The sequence below is a fragment of the Schistocerca serialis genome, chromosome 4, assembly GCF_023864345.2.
Source record: "Schistocerca serialis cubense isolate TAMUIC-IGC-003099 chromosome 4, iqSchSeri2.2, whole genome shotgun sequence".
In the NCBI taxonomy this organism is placed as follows: domain Eukaryota; kingdom Metazoa; phylum Arthropoda; class Insecta; order Orthoptera; family Acrididae; genus Schistocerca; species Schistocerca serialis.
This window is the reverse complement of record NC_064641.1, coordinates 54,067,782-54,086,542: the sequence shown is the minus strand read 5'-3', so window position 1 is coordinate 54,086,542 and position 18,761 is coordinate 54,067,782. Positions and strand designations below refer to the sequence as shown.

The 18,761-nt window shown below is 39.4% G+C and overlaps 1 protein-coding gene across 1 annotated transcript in view; it reads left to right on the top strand.

Moving 5' to 3' along the window:
* Window positions 1-18,761, top strand: part of LOC126473900 (WD repeat-containing protein 19) — a 301,274-nt gene that overhangs the window by 52,210 nt on the left and 230,303 nt on the right. The window contains exon 3 of the mRNA XM_050101244.1: window positions 6,954-7,178. Within this exon, the coding sequence (XP_049957201.1) occupies window positions 6,954-7,178 (225 nt within the window). The remainder of the gene's footprint in view (window positions 1-6,953; window positions 7,179-18,761) is intronic.

Here is an 18,761-nt window from a genome sequence, read left to right as displayed (position 1 = left end):
AACATGACACATATAGTTGCAGACAGGAACAACTAAAAGACACTTACACATTAGCTTTCAGCTCCAACCTTTTTCAGAAAAGGAAATACACACACACACACACACACACACACACATATACAGGGTGATTCAAAAAGAATACCACAACTTTAAAAATGTGTATTTAATGAAAGAAACATAATATAACCTTCTGTTATACATCATTACAAAGAGTATTTAAAAAGGTTTTTTTTCACTCAAAAACAAGTTCAGAGATGTTCAATATGGCCCCCTCCAGACACACGAGCAATATCAACCCGATACTCCAACTCATTCCACACTCTCTGTAGCATATCAGGCGTAACAGTTTGGATAGCTGCTGTTATTTCTCGTTTCAAATCATCAATGGTGGCTGGGAGAGGTGGCCGAAACACCATATCCTTAACATACCCCCATAAGAAAAAATCGCAGGGGTAAGATCAGGGCTTCTTGGAGGCCAGTGATGAAGTGCTCTGTCACGGGCTGCCTGGCGGCCGATCCATCGCCTCGGGTAGTTGACGTTCAGATAGTTACGGACAGATAAGTGCCAATGTGGTGGCACTTCATCCTGCTGAAATATGAATTGTTGTGCTTCTTGTTCGAGCTGAGGGAACAGCCAATTCTCTAACAACTCCAGATACTGTAGTCCAGTTACAGTAGCACCTTCGAAGAAAAAGGGACCAAAAACTTTATTGGCTGAAATGGCACAGAAAACGTTCACCTTAGGCGAGTCACGTTCATACTGAGTTGTTTCCCGCGGATTCTCAGTGCCCCATATACAGACATTGTGACGGTTGACTTTCCCGTTAGTGTGGAACGTTGCTTCATCACCAAACACAATCTTTGAAACGAAAGATTCATCTGTTTCCATTTGAGCAAGGATAAAATCACAGAAATTGATTTTTTTAATAATCTTATCAGCTGCAGACAGTGCTTGAACCAATTTCAGACGATAAGGTTTCATAACTAACCTTTTTCGTAGGACTCTCCATACAGTTGATTGTGGAATTTGCAGCTCTCTGCTAGCTCTGCGAGTCGATTTTCGTGGGCTGCGAACAAATGCTTGGTGGATGCGTGCTACATTTTCATCACTCGTTCTCAGCCGTCCAGAACTTTTCCCTTTGCACAAACACCCATTCTCTGTAAAATGTTTATACCAACGTTTCATACACCACCTATCAGGAGGTTTAACACCATACTTCGTTCGAAATGCACGCTGTACAACTGTCGTCGATTCACTCCTGCCGTACTCAATAACACAAAAAGCTTTCTGTTGAGCGGTCGCCATCTCAGCATCAACTGACACTGACGCCTAGTCAACAGCGCCTCAAACGAACAAATGTACAACTAAATGAAACTTTATAGCTCCCTTAATTCGCCGACAGATAGTGCTTAACTCTGCCTTTTGTCGTTGCAGAGTTTTAAATTCCTAAAGTTGTGGTATTCTTTTTGAATACCCTGTATATTCAGCCACACAAACAAGCACACAGGATGAGCTGCTAGAGATGGCAGTCGTGTGTGAGATGCGCTTCCTTGTTTGAATGAATAAGTATGCATGGATGCATGCATGTGTGTGTGTGTGTGTGTGTGTGTGTGTGTGTGTGTGTGTGTGTGTGTGTTTCCTTTTCTGATGAAGGCTGGAGCCAAAAGCTAGTGTGTAAGTGTCTTTTATTGTGCCTCTCTGCAACTTAATGTGTCATCTTTATGGTACACAGCAATCTATCTTTTCTTATATTGTTGATATTCCAACCTGGAGTTTCTATAGCAATCTAAACATTTACTAACTCAAACATTCAATCCTTATGTGACATTAGTAATGAATCTTTGACCAGGGAGGCATGAAATGCATCCAGTGAAAGTACAAAGTTGCTTGATATATCAAAATTACATATGGATTGCAGCTTACTGCATTTTGTTTGTGAGTATAGTCTGCTGAAGATGGCTGGGAAAGAAATGTCTATGCTTATCTTAACATTTGTGTTTGAGTTACCTTTTCACATAACACTTCCATTTTATTCTAATTTGTTGTTATCTGTAAGCAGATTGCAACTTGTTAATTTCATCACAAAACATTCAAGAATTTCCATTCCTTATTATTTGCGTAGTCCTACATAACACCTGTAAGATAGAGACTAATGGCTTTGTTAAGTAACATTTGCTGATGTTGAAATGTGCTATCAACTTTACATCTGCATGTGTAGTGCCAGAACACACCTCCACATTATGATACATACAACTATTTTAATGAGATTGGCAAGGAAACTTCACTGTGTTAGAAATACAAACTATGTTTAGCAGACTTTTTAAGGGAATCTGCATAGAGCAGTGGCTTTGCCCCACACCAAAAACTGTGGCCATGCAGTGTCTTTTATCTGTACCGGTTATGGAAATACAGACTCCAATTCCAGATAATGCTATTCACGATAAATACGGCCATCTTGTCGTTACTATCTGTTTTGTTTTTCTTAAATGTGCAGATGCAGAAAATGCATGCGAGATAGTGTGTAACAGTTCTGCTTTTAATGAAACTGCAGCTAGGATCTTGTTATGTAACAATTGCTGATAGGAAAGTGAAAGAAATGTAATTTAAACAAGATAGTATAATAAAAGAGGAAGGAGACTATTGTATGGATATCTAAATAGAAAAAAATGTAACAGACATCTGGGGCCCTGCGGGCCTGCATAGTTCATACATATCATGAACTCCTTTCATATTAATGGCACTTTACTATCATTTCTGCATGACTGTGGTGTCAAAAAGAACACCTAACACCTTATCTGGATACATCAGTCGATCCACACACCTCACTTTGGTTGATGTATGCACAATACCTTCTGCCCTTGATTTCAGATCTTCCTTTTCATCTTATTTTAATCCTCCAGAAATACTTAAGAGTTAGTATTTGTCATATCATAGAGTATAAATGTGTAGTTAAACCTGGTACTTTTTTTTGTAAGGAAAAATAGACACCACATGTCATAGGAAAACTAAAATCCAAGTTCCCATTATTAAATTTTAGGAAAAACTCTGTTACATGTTTGCTCCACAAATTAAGTTGTGTGTTAAAATTTAGTATTTCTTGACAGTTAGGTGGATTAATTGCAACATCTGACAAAGGTGGTGTGTCAATAGTTAGCTCAATGTGTTGTTGACACTCTAGTTAAAATAAATCACTGATCTTCTCTTTCAAAGTTGGAAAAAAACAGCCTTACTAAAATCTGTATCCTGTTTTGAATTATTTAGACTGAAATTAATGTCTGGGGCTTGTTTTGATTCAATATTTAACCAAACAAAATCTGTAATTAATGGATTTACTACTGATCAGACCATATAAATATGCCAGAATGACAATGTATTCCATTTCATCTATGTGATTATTTATTTGTAAGTTTTCCTTTCATGAATTGCTTATGTGGCAGTTGAGTTTCTGATTTGTGACTAGTAACATGATTTTTAACTCGTCTCCTTGAGCTTTTATATTTGTATCAGTGGTGTCTAATCTAGCACACAGCTCATCATCTTGAGCTTTGATAGTTGTGTTTAATTTGGCAACTAACTGTTCATTGAAGATTTTAAGTAACTCTTCTAAAAGTTGCACTATACTCCATGGTAACACTTATCTCCTCTTAGTAAGTACTAAAAAACTGATCTTACCTTGCTAATGACTATCATTGTTTATCTACCTCTTCATTAAAAAAAAAAATATATTGGCATTTAAAGTCCCTTACTTATCCCCCCCCCTCCCCCCCCTCTTCCACCTCTGCCCTCTCCCCAAGTTCAACTTGGCTTTTGCACAGCTCCACAGCTCACATGGTATACCTCACCGCGACGTGATGCTGATGGGAAGCTGGACTACTATGCTGAGCAAACTGTGTTGCTGAAGGTCAATGTGTGGCTGACGCAGCCACTGCTTATGGTGTAGTTGTTGAATTGAAGTGGTTAAACAATCGTAGTCCTTTAAAGTTCCAGCCACTGATATTCCATTTCATAAACCGTAGTAAGTTCTTCAACAATATAATTGTTGTTGATTGAATTGGTGTTTATGCATCGATACACCAATTAATCCGAGGTCTGTTAACTCTTCTTAGACTAAATTATTTAATAGTTTCGCTTTGATGTTCTGGCTCTTGACCTTGTTTCTACAGACAACAGCACTATTTGCCCTTGAAATCTTTCTTGAGAACTGCCAATTACTTCTTGATCTTCTTTTAATGTACTCTTCTTGTCCCAGTTTTATTAATTTTTCAGTGCAGAATGAAGTGTTCCCTGTGTCTCAAACAGTTTGTGTCTGTGTGTGCCACAGCTGTGCTTGTGCCGGAATCTGGAAGCTTTAACAAGCTCTAAACTTCCTACTAAATAATAGAAAGTATTTATTCTGACAACAGTTACATTATGTCTTCTGTGAAAATTGGTTGTGTGAGGAAACACCATAGCTACAAAGAATATTCGTACATTCGATCTGATGTAACACAAATATATTCTGACAGTACCAATGGTAGTTCAAATTTACTGTATGTTCTCTGTGCCATCAGCGCCATTGTCAAGGCACCGTTTTACTTGAAAGTGTATCCTGCTTCTCTGATCTGGGATGTTGTAACTCAGAATGACTGCCAAGCCAGTAGGTACCACAACGCATAGCAAAACTACTAACATTGTTCCGCCTTGGTGATATGCAGCAACCATCCGTCCCAGTGCACATGCACAAATAATAACAGACTTCCAAACAGTTTGCAATTCTAAGCTAATTAGCTTAAAAAATATATATATATATATATATATATATATATATATATATATATATATATATCTAAAAAGAAAGATGATGAAACTTACCAAACAAAAGCGCTGGCAGGTCGATAGACACACAAACAAACACAAACATACACACAAAATTCTAGCTTTCGCAACCAATGGTTGCCTCGTCAGGAAAGAGGGAAGGAGAAGGAAAGACAAAAGGATACGGGTTTTAAGGGAGAGGGTAAGGAGTCATTCCAATCCCGGGAGCGGAAAGACTTACCTTAGGGGGAAAAAAGGACAGGTATACACTCGCACACACACACATATCCATCCACACATACACCATAACCAAAAATTTTTTTTTTTTTTTTTTTTTTTTTTTTTTTTTTTTTTTTTTTTTTTTTTTTTTTCCCGCTTTGCTGCTATAAAATCCACCGTTTCCAGTCCACAAACAGTTCCTTTTAGCTATTAAACAACCCTTTCGGCAGTTTTAATAACTTTTGCTTTATTTCCATTTCCGTTTTTCTCACATCACCGATCATTTTCAGCCGCTTCCCACAGGTTTTAACGTCATTATTTCTTCATCAAACAATTGTTAGCTTCATTTCCATAATCTGCCACCACCAAACCACTCCTTTTAATACATCCTCACGTAGTTTTTTCGAAATTTTCCCGAATTTCTCCACCCTTTAACGTGTTTTGGCGGCAACACAACCACCTAACCTTTATGCACATCATTATCTACCTACACAAGTTCACCACAGGATCAACATAGCCCAGCCCTAACCAACCCTTTTTCGCCTTTTTTCACACCAGATCTCCATTTGCTTTCTAATTTTACCTTTATCTCTCCCCATATATATTTTTTCATATTTATTCTCATTTTCATTTCAGCCTCGTGGTGTATGTGTGGATGGATATGTGTGTGTGTGCGAGTGTATACCTGTCCTTTTTTCCCCCTAAGGTAAGTCTTTCCGCTCCCGGGATTGGAATGACTCCTTACCCTCTCCCTTAAAACCCGTATCCTTTTGTCTTTCCTTCTCCTTCCCTCTTTCCTGACGAGGCAACCATTGGTTGCGAAAGCTAGAATTTTGTGTGTATGTTTGTGTTTGTTTGTGTGTCTATCGACCTGCCAGCGCTTTTGTTTGGTAAGTTTCATCATCTTTCTTTTTAGATATATTTTTCCCACGTGGAATGTTTCCCTCTATTATATATATATATATATATATATATATATATATATATATATATATATATATATATATATATATATATATATATATATAATGATATCAATATAATGGAAGGAAACATTCCACGTGGGAAAAATTATATATAAAAACAAAGATGAGGTGACTTACCGAACAAAAGCGCTGGCAGGTCGATAGACACACAAACAAACACAAACATACACACAAAATTCAAGCTTTCGCAACAAACTGTTGCCTCATCAGGAAAGAGGGAAGGAGAGGGGAAGACGAAAGGAAGTGGGTTTTAAGGGAGAGGGTAAGGAGTCATTCCAATCCCGGGAGCGGAAAGACTTACCCCTAAGGTAAGGATTGGAATGACTCCTTACCCTCTCCCTTAAAACCCACTTCCTTTCGTCTTCCCCTCTCCTTCCCTCTTTCCTGATGAGGCAACAGTTTGTTGCGAAAGCTTGAATTTTGTGTGTATGTTTGTGTTTGTTTGTGTGTCTATCGACCTGCCAGCGCTTTTGTTTGGTAAGTCACCTCATCTTTGTTTATATATATATATATATATTTTCTGTGTGGCAGTCATCATTCATCGGCTATGCAGCTACCTGAGCCTTTACCAAGGCATGAATCCTCCATTTTTCTATTCCTATCTTTTTCCCTTGCTGCATCTCCATTTTGTTTATCTTTTCCTCTTCTTCACTTTTCTTCTGTGTTCTGCCTGCTCCTCCCCCCCCCCCCCTCCCCCCACCCCCCACCCCTCCTTTCAAGATAATCTACAACAATGAAGTACTTGTTTTTGCACCTATACACTAAACCAACACCTGTACTGTACAGTGAGCAGTTGTCTTTATTCACTCCATTGCGTAACTTCCTATTGATTCACACACAACTCCACTAGAGGGCTAATATTCCAGACCTAAATTTCTGTTATAGGAAATGCTGAATGAAATTCTTTAACTGTGGAAAAATATGAAATTTTATATTCCGTATGTTACTTTCAGTGTGTGCACAGGATTTGACTGGGATGTTGATGGTGACCATCTTGCCATTATTACATCGAACTCCTCACATTTAACCTTATGGGATGCAAACACGACAAAGAAGTCACACATTGATATTGGCCTGCGAGATCCTATGAGTTGCATCATTTGGGCCAAGAAGGGATCACTGGTTGCTGTTGGTACCTCACGAGGAAATCTTGCAATATATAATCACAGTACAGCAAAGTTTGTATCCTTAACTTTTAATTTATTTTATTTAGTTAAATGTCAACTATTCATTTATAAAGAGTTTTTTGAGAGTGTCCTTTTTACCTACATTATAGCTAAGTGAAAAGAGCTAAAAGTGTGAATAATAATGCAGAATAATATATTATGTTGACATACAATTTGAAATGTTTTTTACAACTTCTTGCATGTGCCTCCTTAGATTATTCTCTCAGCTAATTGTATATATGAAATAAAAACATTTTCCTGACTAAGTCCTCAAGTACAAAATGAAATATTAAAGCATCAATGATAAGATGAATAGCCTCTTAATAAACAGAACGTCATAAGAGTACCAAGTGCTGCGCACAGAATGTAAACTAATTTGAAGTGTTTGGTACAAGGGATATTTCATGAAATAATCATGAGTGAGAACCTCCTTCATCCGTATCACACATGTGAGGCCAGTTTTGTAGAAAATAGCTCTTTACCATCTAGGTAACCAGGCACATTGGTTCAACCTAAAGCTGCTGCTGAAGCCATTTGTCATTATTATTGTTGTTTTTGATTGATATTCTGATATTTCAGATAAAAATCTTATAGCCTTTGTCAAGACAAATTTGTAAATGACTTTGAGTGTAAATTTATGCTGTTTATTCCTCAAGAAAGTCCTAAATGCTTTGTCTTTCAGATCGGTAGCAATGTCAGTGCTTTCACTAGTATGTTAACCAAATATGTAACCTTGTTATTAAGACCTTTAATTTATTTTTAGCTTATTTATTTGGTCTCAAGAATTGCAAAGTATGCCACCAAATCCATGAATCAGCTTATTTTATTACCATTTTAACACTTGTACTTCACAGGTCAGCTTTAATATCGCTTGGTGATGCTTTGGCACATATTGACAAAATTTGAATGAGATGTAACATTATAATTTAAGTGTCAAATAACCTTTATATGCTCTTTTATTTAATAATGACTCTGTTTTTAACAGGTTGCTGTTGTTGTCGTAGCTACCTCTCTTAACAAAGATTTTGGACTAATTCTGCAGTCTAGAAACCAAAGGTGTTTTGGCACTACATTGGTGACACCTTCATCATGAGGCTCCATGGTAGCCCTATGTGATATAAAGATATATAATTACAGGGTTCTAAGTACCATCAGATTTGGGGGTTCTAACTATCATCTGATATCATGGACTATATTTTATTGTTCATAGTGAATTGGTTGACGGGTCCATATTGAGACAGACACTGGCAGCCTCCAGGAAGAACTGGTACACCTACAGTCAGTATTAAGTAATAGTGGATATTTAACTCTGCCAAATTAAGAATGCTTTGCAAACCATAGAGTTAGATTGCTCACAAAAGTGAGAAGTGACTGGGGATATCCTCAGGTTTTCTTTCTTACATTTCAATTTTTCTTCGAAAATAGCCAGAATTATGAAGAAATACAAGAAGAAATTGATCTACAAACAGGCCTGCATAGCAGCTTTTTCGACATTGTATTACTATAAAGTACAAAACTCTATGAAATTGTATGCTGATGTTTTAAATAATATGTATGGCAAACAATAAGCATGGTAGAAGGACAGTGTGTGGAATAGTGACAGTATAGTTGTCTTCTTCAGCTGAATAAATCTGCGCATTGAGCATTACGTTTCTTATATTAACAGAATCTTCCATCGGTTCTTGGTAGAACAACATTATAATAATAAATGAAAAGCACCAGTTTGCTTTTGTTCTACAATATTATTTTTATTGCTAACCGGTTTTCGGCTTACAAGGCCATCTTCAGACATTTACTGAGTATTATCACCAAAGAAGTTAAATGTTAGCAGACAACATTGGAAGAGAAGTAACACATCTAGAGTGAAGTAGAAACATACAGTGAGTAACATCTTTGCAATGAAATAGTAAAAACTGAACAGTACATAAATAACAATGGAGTTGACAGGAAAACCTTTTGCACAAAATAGGAATAGCATGCCTACATAACAGTTTCTATTAATAAACAAAACTAATAAAATAAGATAAAATTAGTACTAGACAAGGCTGCATCAAGAGGTATGAAACATGGAGAGTGATACACAACCAATTAAAAAAGAGGTTGCAGAATTCAGACTTTGCATTTGCTGAGCATGTACTGAGTGAGAGTCACAACTACCAGCCAGTGTCCCATGTACTTCACTTAGCAAACAAAGGCCATAAACTCAACCTGCTGGAAGCCCTGGAAATTAACAAACATCTTGCTCACAGTCCAGATCTCATCCTAAATGACCAGACACAACTCAACACTTCCCCTCTCCTAAACTTCATATAATCATCTTAGTTGTTCATTACTTCCCACACTCTCTCTTCCTACATATTCCCATTTTCCTGTAGTCATTAAGTTGTTTTTATTTGTTGCAGTTGTCTTTGTATTCCACATATGCTGTAGTTTCAATAGTTAAGGGTTTGCTTTTAACTTGTACTTGTATTACTGTCCATGTTTAACTCCCCTTGTAGTTGTCTCATCAAGTGCTGTTCATATTTTACTTCGCTCATTTATTTAATGTAAACTGGTATACAACCACTGCTTTGGTTATAATGTTAATGTTAAAATGCAGTACCATCACACTCTCAAACTGTAGGTTCCCTCAAACACCTCAATTTTCCTGCATTCACTAATTTCTGTTTATCTTATTGATATTGCTTAAGTTCCTCGTGTATTCTGTATTTACATTGACAACTGTCTCTTCTTTTTTAATTGGTTGTGTGTCACTCTCCATGTTTCGTACCTCTTGATGCAGCCTTGTCTAATACTAATTTTATCTTATTTTATTAGTTTTGTTTATTAATAGAAACTGTTATGTAGGCATGCTATTCCTATTTTGTGCAAAAGGTTTTCCTGTCAACTCCATTGTTATTTATGTACTGTTCAGTTTTTACTATTTCATTGCAAAGATGTTACTCATTGCATGTTTCTACTTCACTCTAGATGTGTTACTTCTCTTCCAATGTTGTCTGCTAACATTTAACTTCTTTGGTGATAATACTCAGTAAATGTCTGAAGATGGCCTTGTAAGCCGAAAACCGGTTAGCAATAAAAATAATATTGTAGAACAAAAGCAAACTGGTGCTTTTCATTTATTATCATTATATTTCTGTTAAACATGCAGGGCATTATGACAGTGTTGAGGATTTGGCCAGTGTCAGTCTTTTTGTGATTCAGTGGGAATATGGCTGGTAGAGGTCTGATCAACTTCGATGAGTGCTTCTGCCTAGACAACTTATGCATTCTGATTCTGTCTTCCCGTACTTTCAGAAGAATTTTGCATTGAGTCAACTTTGTTTGGTAATTTGGCGCCTGCCACTGATGTGAAAAACAAGATACTGCATTTTAGAAGACTGTGGTACAGTCCATGATTGTGAGGTAACACTGTAAGAAAGTCATGCATTCCAAATAGAATGTCATAAAAGACCTCTACAAGCAGCATTCAGACAATTTTATCAAGTATTCGTTTGCAACAATTTTTTCTGATTCTTAGTAAGTGTAGACTTGAATAAGGCAGTTCTATGTGTTTTGTATGCAGCATATTCACTGTTTCATCTTTTTGGCATTTATTTTTATTAGGAAAAAGTTTATTTGTAGTGTGCTGCTACCATGTTAATGTGACCTATACACTGTGAATTTCACAATATATCACTTTATATCCTGGGGAATGGTGTTTGAAGAAATGAAAAGCATGTATTTACTCTTAGTTACCAACCTGCTATGAGAACTGTTGTATTGTTTTCAACCAGAATTTCTGAACAAGAATTAATAATAGCCTGATTTCATACCCCAAACTTTGTTCAACTTGAGATATGTCACTGCACTTGATTACTGCTGGTACTATCTGCAGGAATGGTCCAAAGAACACAATACATCCTTTTTTAAACTTAGTTGGCCACAGTATTCACCCATCATTAAATTTGTGGCATATGTAGAACTTAATGAGATTGCACTACCCACACACTTTTTGTTATATATACACTCCCCAGATGTTACTACTGTACCTGTGTAAGCTATGACTGACCTGTAGTCATCACACCACCATCATCAAATATGTGCATTTTAATTCTGTGAGGTAAGGATTGTTTTGTATGTTGTAGCAGGCAGTGAGCCTGCTTACTGTATTTTTTTTTTTGGTCTCCCTTTACAATTTTTATCCCCCCCCCCCCCCCCCCCCCCGCACTTTTTGTTATATGTACACTCCCCAGATGTTACTACTGTACCTGTGTAAGCTATGACTGACCTGTAGTCATCACACCACCATCATCAAATACACTCCTGGAAATGGAAAAAAGAACACATTGACACCGGTGTGTCAGACCCACCATACTTGCTCCGCACACTGCGAGAGGGCTGTACAAGCAATGATCACACGCACGGCACAGCGGACACACCAGGAACCGCGGTGTTGGCCGTCGAATGGCGCTAGCTGCGCAGCATTTGTGCACCGCCGCCGTCAGTGTCAGCCAGTTTGCCGTGGCATACGGAGCTCCATCGCAGTCTTTAACACTGGTAGCATGCCGCGACAGCGTGGACGTGAACCATATGTGCAGTTGACGGACTTTGAGCGAGGGCGTATAGTGGGCATGCAGGAGGCCGGGTGGACGTACCGCCGAATTGCTCAACACGTGGGGCGTGAGGTCTCCACAGTACATCGATGTTGTCGCCAGTGGTCGGCGGAAGGTGCACGTGCCCGGCGACCTGGGACCGGACTGCAGCGACGCACGGATGCACGCCAAGACCGTAGGATCCTACGCAGTGCCGTAGGGGACCGCACCGCCACTTCCCAGCAAATTAGGGACACTGTTGCTCCTGGGGTATCGGCGAGGACCATTCGCAACCGTCTCCATGAAGCTGGGCTACAGTTCTGCACACCATTAGGCCGTCTTCCGCTCACGCCCCAACATCGTGCAGCCCGCCTCCAGTGGTGTCGCGACAGGCGTGAATGGAGGGACGAATGGAGACGTGTCGTCTTCAGCGATGAGAGTCGCTTCTGCCTTGGTGCCAATGATGGTCGTATGCGTGTTTGGCGCCGTGCAGGTGAGCGCCACAATCAGGACTGCATACGACCGAGGCACACAGGGCCAACACCCGGCATCATGGTGTGGGGAGCGATCTCCTACACTGGCCGTACACCACTGGTGATCGTCGAGGGGACACTGAATAGTGCACGGTACATCCAAACCGTCATCGAACCCATCGTTCTACCATTCCTAGACCGGCAAGGGAACTTGCTGTTCCAACAGGACAATGCACGTCCGCATGTATCCCGTGCCACCCAACGTGCTCTAGAAGGTGTAAGTCAACTACCCTGGCCAGCAAGATCTCCGGATCTGTCCCCCATTGAGCATGTTTGGGACTGGATGAAGCGTCATCTCCCGCGGTCTGCACGTCCAGCACGAACGCTGGTCCAACTGAGGCGCCAGGTGGAAATGGCATGGCAAGCCGTTCCACAGGACTACATCCAGCATCTCTACGATCGTCTCCATGGGAGAATAGCAGCCTGCATTGCTGCGAAAGGTGGATATACACTGTACTAGTGCCGACATTGTGCATGCTCTGTTGCCTGTGTCTATGCGCCTGTGGTTCTGTCAGTGTGATCATGTGATGTATCTGACCCCAGGAATGTGTCAATAAAGTTTCCCCTTCCTGGGACAATGAATTCACGGTGTTCTTATTTCAATTTCCAGGAGTGTATGTACATTTTAATTCTGTGTGGTAAGGATTGATTTGTATGTTGTAGCAATAGATACTGTTATCCAAGCCTATCAGGTTAACTTTGGCTTCCCTCACGTGAAATATGTAATTGTGTTTGAAGACTGCATAACATGGAGAGTAAGTGGTCACATCACAGCATTTCATTTTAATGTTTGTCTGCCAGGCCCTTTTCCTTCATTTATTTTGTAAGAGAAAGGAATGCACAGGGCATTGTTGTTTCTTATAATTGTTGGTGACGTTCGTCTCGAATTATGTGCTGCTGTTGTTGTGGTCTTCAGTCTGAAGATGGGTGTGATGCAGCTCTCCATGTTCCTGTGTGAGCCTCATCATCTCCAAATAATTACTGCCACCTACATGCAGTGAGCCTGCTTACTGAATTTTTTTTTTTTTTTGTCTCCCTTTACAATTTTTATCCCCCCCCCCCCCCACACACACTTCCCTCCGATACTAACTGATAACTGATCATTGATTGATGTCGCAGAATGTGTCCTATCAACTGATCCCTTCTTACAGTCAAGTTATGCCGCAAATTTCTTTTTGTCCCAATTTCATTCAGTACATCCTCATTAGCTACATGACTTTCTTCTCCTCTGAACTGCTTATCCATGTTTCACTTTCATTCAAGGCTACACTCCAGACAAATATCTTTAGAAAAGTCTTCCTAACACTTAAATTTATAAACAACATTAACAAATTTCTCTTCTTCAGAAATGCTTTTCCTGTCAAGAATTTCTGACCTTCAAAACTCTGAAGAATTTCCTTGAAGAAAATAAGCAGAAAAACACTATAGTTGCTACTGCCCCGCATTGGCTTGATCTGACCTGTAACTTGTGTGTAAACAAGGATGTAAGAAAAACAAATATTAGAATTAAGTCACTATGTTCAAACTATGGAAATTGTTCAATTCTAGATATAGGATAGTTTGATAAAGGTCAACACACTAACCGCAGATTGCAATTGAATTATGTAGGTAAATGTTGTTTGTGCGAAAAATTAAATCAAATAATAAAAGAAAGGATCGAACTGAAAAGCTTTACATATAAAAGCAATTTGTTCATAAGTGGAAGTAGCCCTACAGAAACTTTTTTAGTGTTAAACAACCTTCACTATGGACACACAAAGGCAAAGAACTTGACAACAACATCATAAATGACAGTAAATTCAAAATAATATCACAAAACATGCAATGTTTTACCAACAAAATTGAACAAATTGACAAATTTCTAACTGGTAGTAGCCCTCATATTTATCTTGTGAATGAGCTAGTGTGCAGAACTGAAGAAATGTGTAACATTAATTGAAGTTATTATAAAACTGTCAGTGTGTACTGTAGGAAACAACATAAAGGTGATGGTGTTGGCATTTATGTCAAAAATGATGTCCAGTGTCCAAAAATTGACTGGGTAGATAAATTTGCATTTGATATGGTTTTTGAAATAGTTGCAATAGGAATAAAGCTCGGAAATAGCAGTTTAATAATAACTAGCCTGGAGAGATCCCCTAACAATAACATAGAATTCTTTTGCCATTTAGAGGAACTTGTTGATAAACCTTCATCTCGTAAAAAACAGACTATGAAAGTAGGCAATGCGAACATTGACTCCTTAACTAATAGTATAAATTACCTTAAATATATATTTATGTTACAATCCTATAATTACAGCCATGCAGTGGCAGCTCATGAGTATGCATTCTGTGTGTTCACAAATTTTTAGATTCAGATAAAAATTAGTAGCATCTGCTGTATAACAGTTATGTCAACAAGTTTATACAACTACAACCACTGACAATTATAATAACAACAGTAATAATAATAATAATAATAATAATAATAGCAATAACAACATACAGGTATGCAGGGGAGCCAACATTGACTCTGACCATCACTTAACGTGCTTCAAAGTCAAGTTCACCAACCAAGAGAATTTTCTGTGAGAAAACTCCCCTACTGAAATTTGACACAAAAAGATTGCTGACTCTGGAGTGAAAGAGGCGTGGGAAAAAGAACATACAAATGACTGGAGGAAAAAAAAAACCCACACAAGCCCTCATTCCTCTGAAGAATAATACCAAGCATCCCAGGTGGGACACTGATTGTGAGAATGCACTCGTCACCAGGAAATTGGCATAGAAATACAACAGTAACAAGTCCCCAGAAAATTTTCAGGTGTTCAACGAAACATGAAAGACAACAGCAAAAATTATTAGAAAATCCAAGAGGAAATACCTGAAGGAACAACTAGACTCTATAGACAACTTCTGCAACTACAATGCAAGGGACTTCTATAGGATGTTTGCCAGGCACATCTGAGGATACACACCACCGAACTTCTGCTTTAGAAATAGTGACGGAAAATTGGCACTGACGGATAAGGAGAACTGCAAGGTGCTGGCACAGTACTCCTCAGAACTTCTCAATTGCCCAGACTCCAAAGAGAGATTCCCAGATGAAGAACCAACAGACAGACACACACACAGACTTACTATCCCCAACACAAGAGGAAGTCCACAAGCACATCCTCAGCCTCATAAACAGGACATCTGGTGAAGGTGGCATAGTGGCCGAACTACTGAAAAACCTTGGGCCAAACTCACTCGGAGAACTCACACAGATCATCACAGACATATGCACATCAGAAAAGTTGCCAGATGACTGGAAATGAGCACTGTCCCCCCCCCCCCCTCCCCCCAGCACAAAAAGGGTCACCCCACAGATGTGAGTAATTACAGGAGCATCTCACTAATACAAGTCACATACAAGGTACTCTCAGCGTGCCTATTCCAAAGAACATGGAACCAACTGGAACATAAGATCAGCGAGTACCAGGCGGACTTCCACCCTGGTCGCTCCCATGCAGAACAAATCTTCAATCTGAAGACTACCCTGAAAATCAAAGCCCTCAGGAACAAATGGTTCAAATGGCTCTGAGCACTATGGGACTCAACTGCTGAGGTCATTAGTCCCCTAGAACTTACAACTAGTTAAACCTAACTAACCTAAGGACATCACAAACATCCATGCCCGAGGCAGGATTCGAACCTGCGACCGTAGCGGTCTTGCGGTTCCAGACTGCAGCGCCTTTAACCGCACGGCCACTTCGGCCGGCCCCTCAGGAACAGTCCAGTTGTACGCACCTTTGTTGACTACAAGAAGGCATATGTCTCCATCGATTGCCAGTCGTTGTTCAACATTCTGCATGAACAAGGTTTGGATGGCAAGACACTGCGACTTACCAGAGAGACATTGACAGACATGACTTCTAAGGCGAAGTTCAAGGGGAAATCTCTGAACCCCTTGAGATCAGGACAGGTGTTCGCCACGGTGACGGAGTCTCACCGCTCCTCTTCAACCTAGTGCTGGATAAGGTCATCAAGGAATGGGAGAAAGAGCTGCAAATACAATGCCATTCGAAGCCAGTGCGACTTAGATGACCCAGGAACAAGCTGGAGGTTGGCTGTCTAGCCTTTGCAGACGATTTGGCACTACTAACAGATGATGAAACTGCAGCAATCAGCTAGACAGGAGCACTCAATGAGTGCACAGAAAAAGTAGGGCTACAGATTTCCTTTCAGAAAACTGAGTTCTTCTGCATGAAATTAAACATTCCAAATTTGAACACAAAGTATGGCAAGATCAACAGGGTCACACACTTTAAGTACCTAGGTGAAGTGCTCAAACCGACAGGAAAGGAGAAAATTGCCCAGAACACCAGTTTATTGAAAATGAAGAGAGTCTTATACAAAACACAGGGTATTTATAACAAGAAATGTCTGTCCACCTGCACCAAAATTCCTCACTACAACACTGTAATCAAACCTGAGGTGCTATACGCCAGTGAGACAATGATGTTACTCACATAGGCCAACCTTGAGAACATTCTCACACAGGAAAGAAAAATCATTAGGAAAATTATTGGACCGAAACTCACTGACGATGGATATAGGCGTCACTCCAGGGACACCACAGAGAAGTTCTCCAACATCATAGTGGACGTTAGAAGGAGGTGATTAAAATTTTGGGGACACATAAGCAGACTCCCACAGACCAGACTCACCAACAGAATCCTCAGGTACATCCAGAGACCCAAGACCACTACACCCTGGATGACACAAGTCAAAATTGATCTGGAAAGAGCTCAGATAGATTCAGTGGACGTCATGGACAAAGGGGTATATAGACACAAGGTGTACAAGTAGGAAGTGATGTCAGAGAAAACAACACCTAAAGCCCAAAGGCCAAAATGGACAGAAGAAAGAAAGAGAACCTTTAGTGAACGAATGAAGGAGTACTGGAAGAACAGGAAGAACAAGTAGTCATGAATGTTTTGCATGGCCTGATAAAAGGCCTGTAACATGTGTAATGGTAATAACAATAATAATAATGTGCACAATGTATCCAACAAAAGAAAGAATTTTTGGTGGAATTTGTTTTCTTCATATTTAAGTAAAGTTTAGGGTAGTAACAAAATAACATATAAGCTTTCACAACTGTCAATTTTGCATTTTTTATAAGTGGGAGTTTTTGTGCTTTTCCATTTTTTTGCACAAACATACAAAATCGTTAACAGATGTATCAGTTCACGAATTTACTTCCGGGTGGAAAATTAGATATTCTTATGCTACACCCACACAACAACTTGTGCTAACTGAACACATCCTTGTTAAATGTTCACTTGTAGTCACGCTCATTTGATTTCCTCAGTCTCCCAATCAAAGGATTTGTTTTTGGAGGCTCTAGTTCTTTTGCAGCTAGCTTTTCCTGGTAATTTACTTTTCTGTTCCCATGATGAGATTTTCACTCTGCAGTGGAATGTGCACTGATATGAAATTCCGTGGCAGATTAAAGCTGTGTGCTGGACTGATACTCGATCTTGGGACCTTTGCCTTTTGCAGGAAAGTGCTCTACCAACAGAGCTACCCAAGCATTCGTCATGACCCGTCCTCACAGCTTTACTTGTCTGTTAGCATTTAAAAATAGATGCAACATAGTTTACAGTTACACTGCTTATGAAAGCTGAGTTCCGAACAGTAAACACCCAACTCCAAACACAAAGTGTCGTTTGTGGAAATGATAAAACAAAAGTAGTGAAGTCTGCCAACATGGCCACTTGACTAGAATGCAAATGATGTGCTGAGATCCATAAGGGCCTAAAGCATACTACTGCCATTCCAACATTTAAAATGAATATCAGAGAAACCAGTGATAATAACTTTTCGTGAATTTTCATGTATACAGTGTGGGTCTACAGCACAGATAAACCTGACTCACCGTAAGATTAACAGATTTCAGAAGCATGAATAAATGCTACAATCTCAAATTGATGCTGATGTGTGTTAGGCCCTTATGATTCTGAGTGGCACTGTATGATAAAATTCGTAACTTAATATACTGGGGCCGTAGAAAAGTTTTTAGCCCGAGAGAGTTATCATAATGTCTCGCACAAACAACACCATTTACTTTCATGGTGACCCTTTGTTGGTATGCAGATCAAATTTCACAGCTCCGGCTTCGTTAATTTTGCCACCAGGTTGTGTTGTATACCATAGTGTAAGCAAAATGGCGAATATCGGGAGAATCAAGAACCATGCTGTGATTGAATATCTTAATTTGAAAGGAATGATGCCCAAGGAAATTGCAGGGGACATGCAGAATACACTTAAGGACACTGCTCTGTCTTAGGCAACAGTGAAACACTGGGTGTCCGACTTCAAACGTGGAAGAATGAGTGTGAAAGATGCGCCAAGGAGCGGAAGGCCTGTCATTGCGATGAAACAGTGGCTGCAATTCATGATATATGATTTTGCAGGACCATTGAACAACATTGCAGCACATTGAAACCACATTTGGAA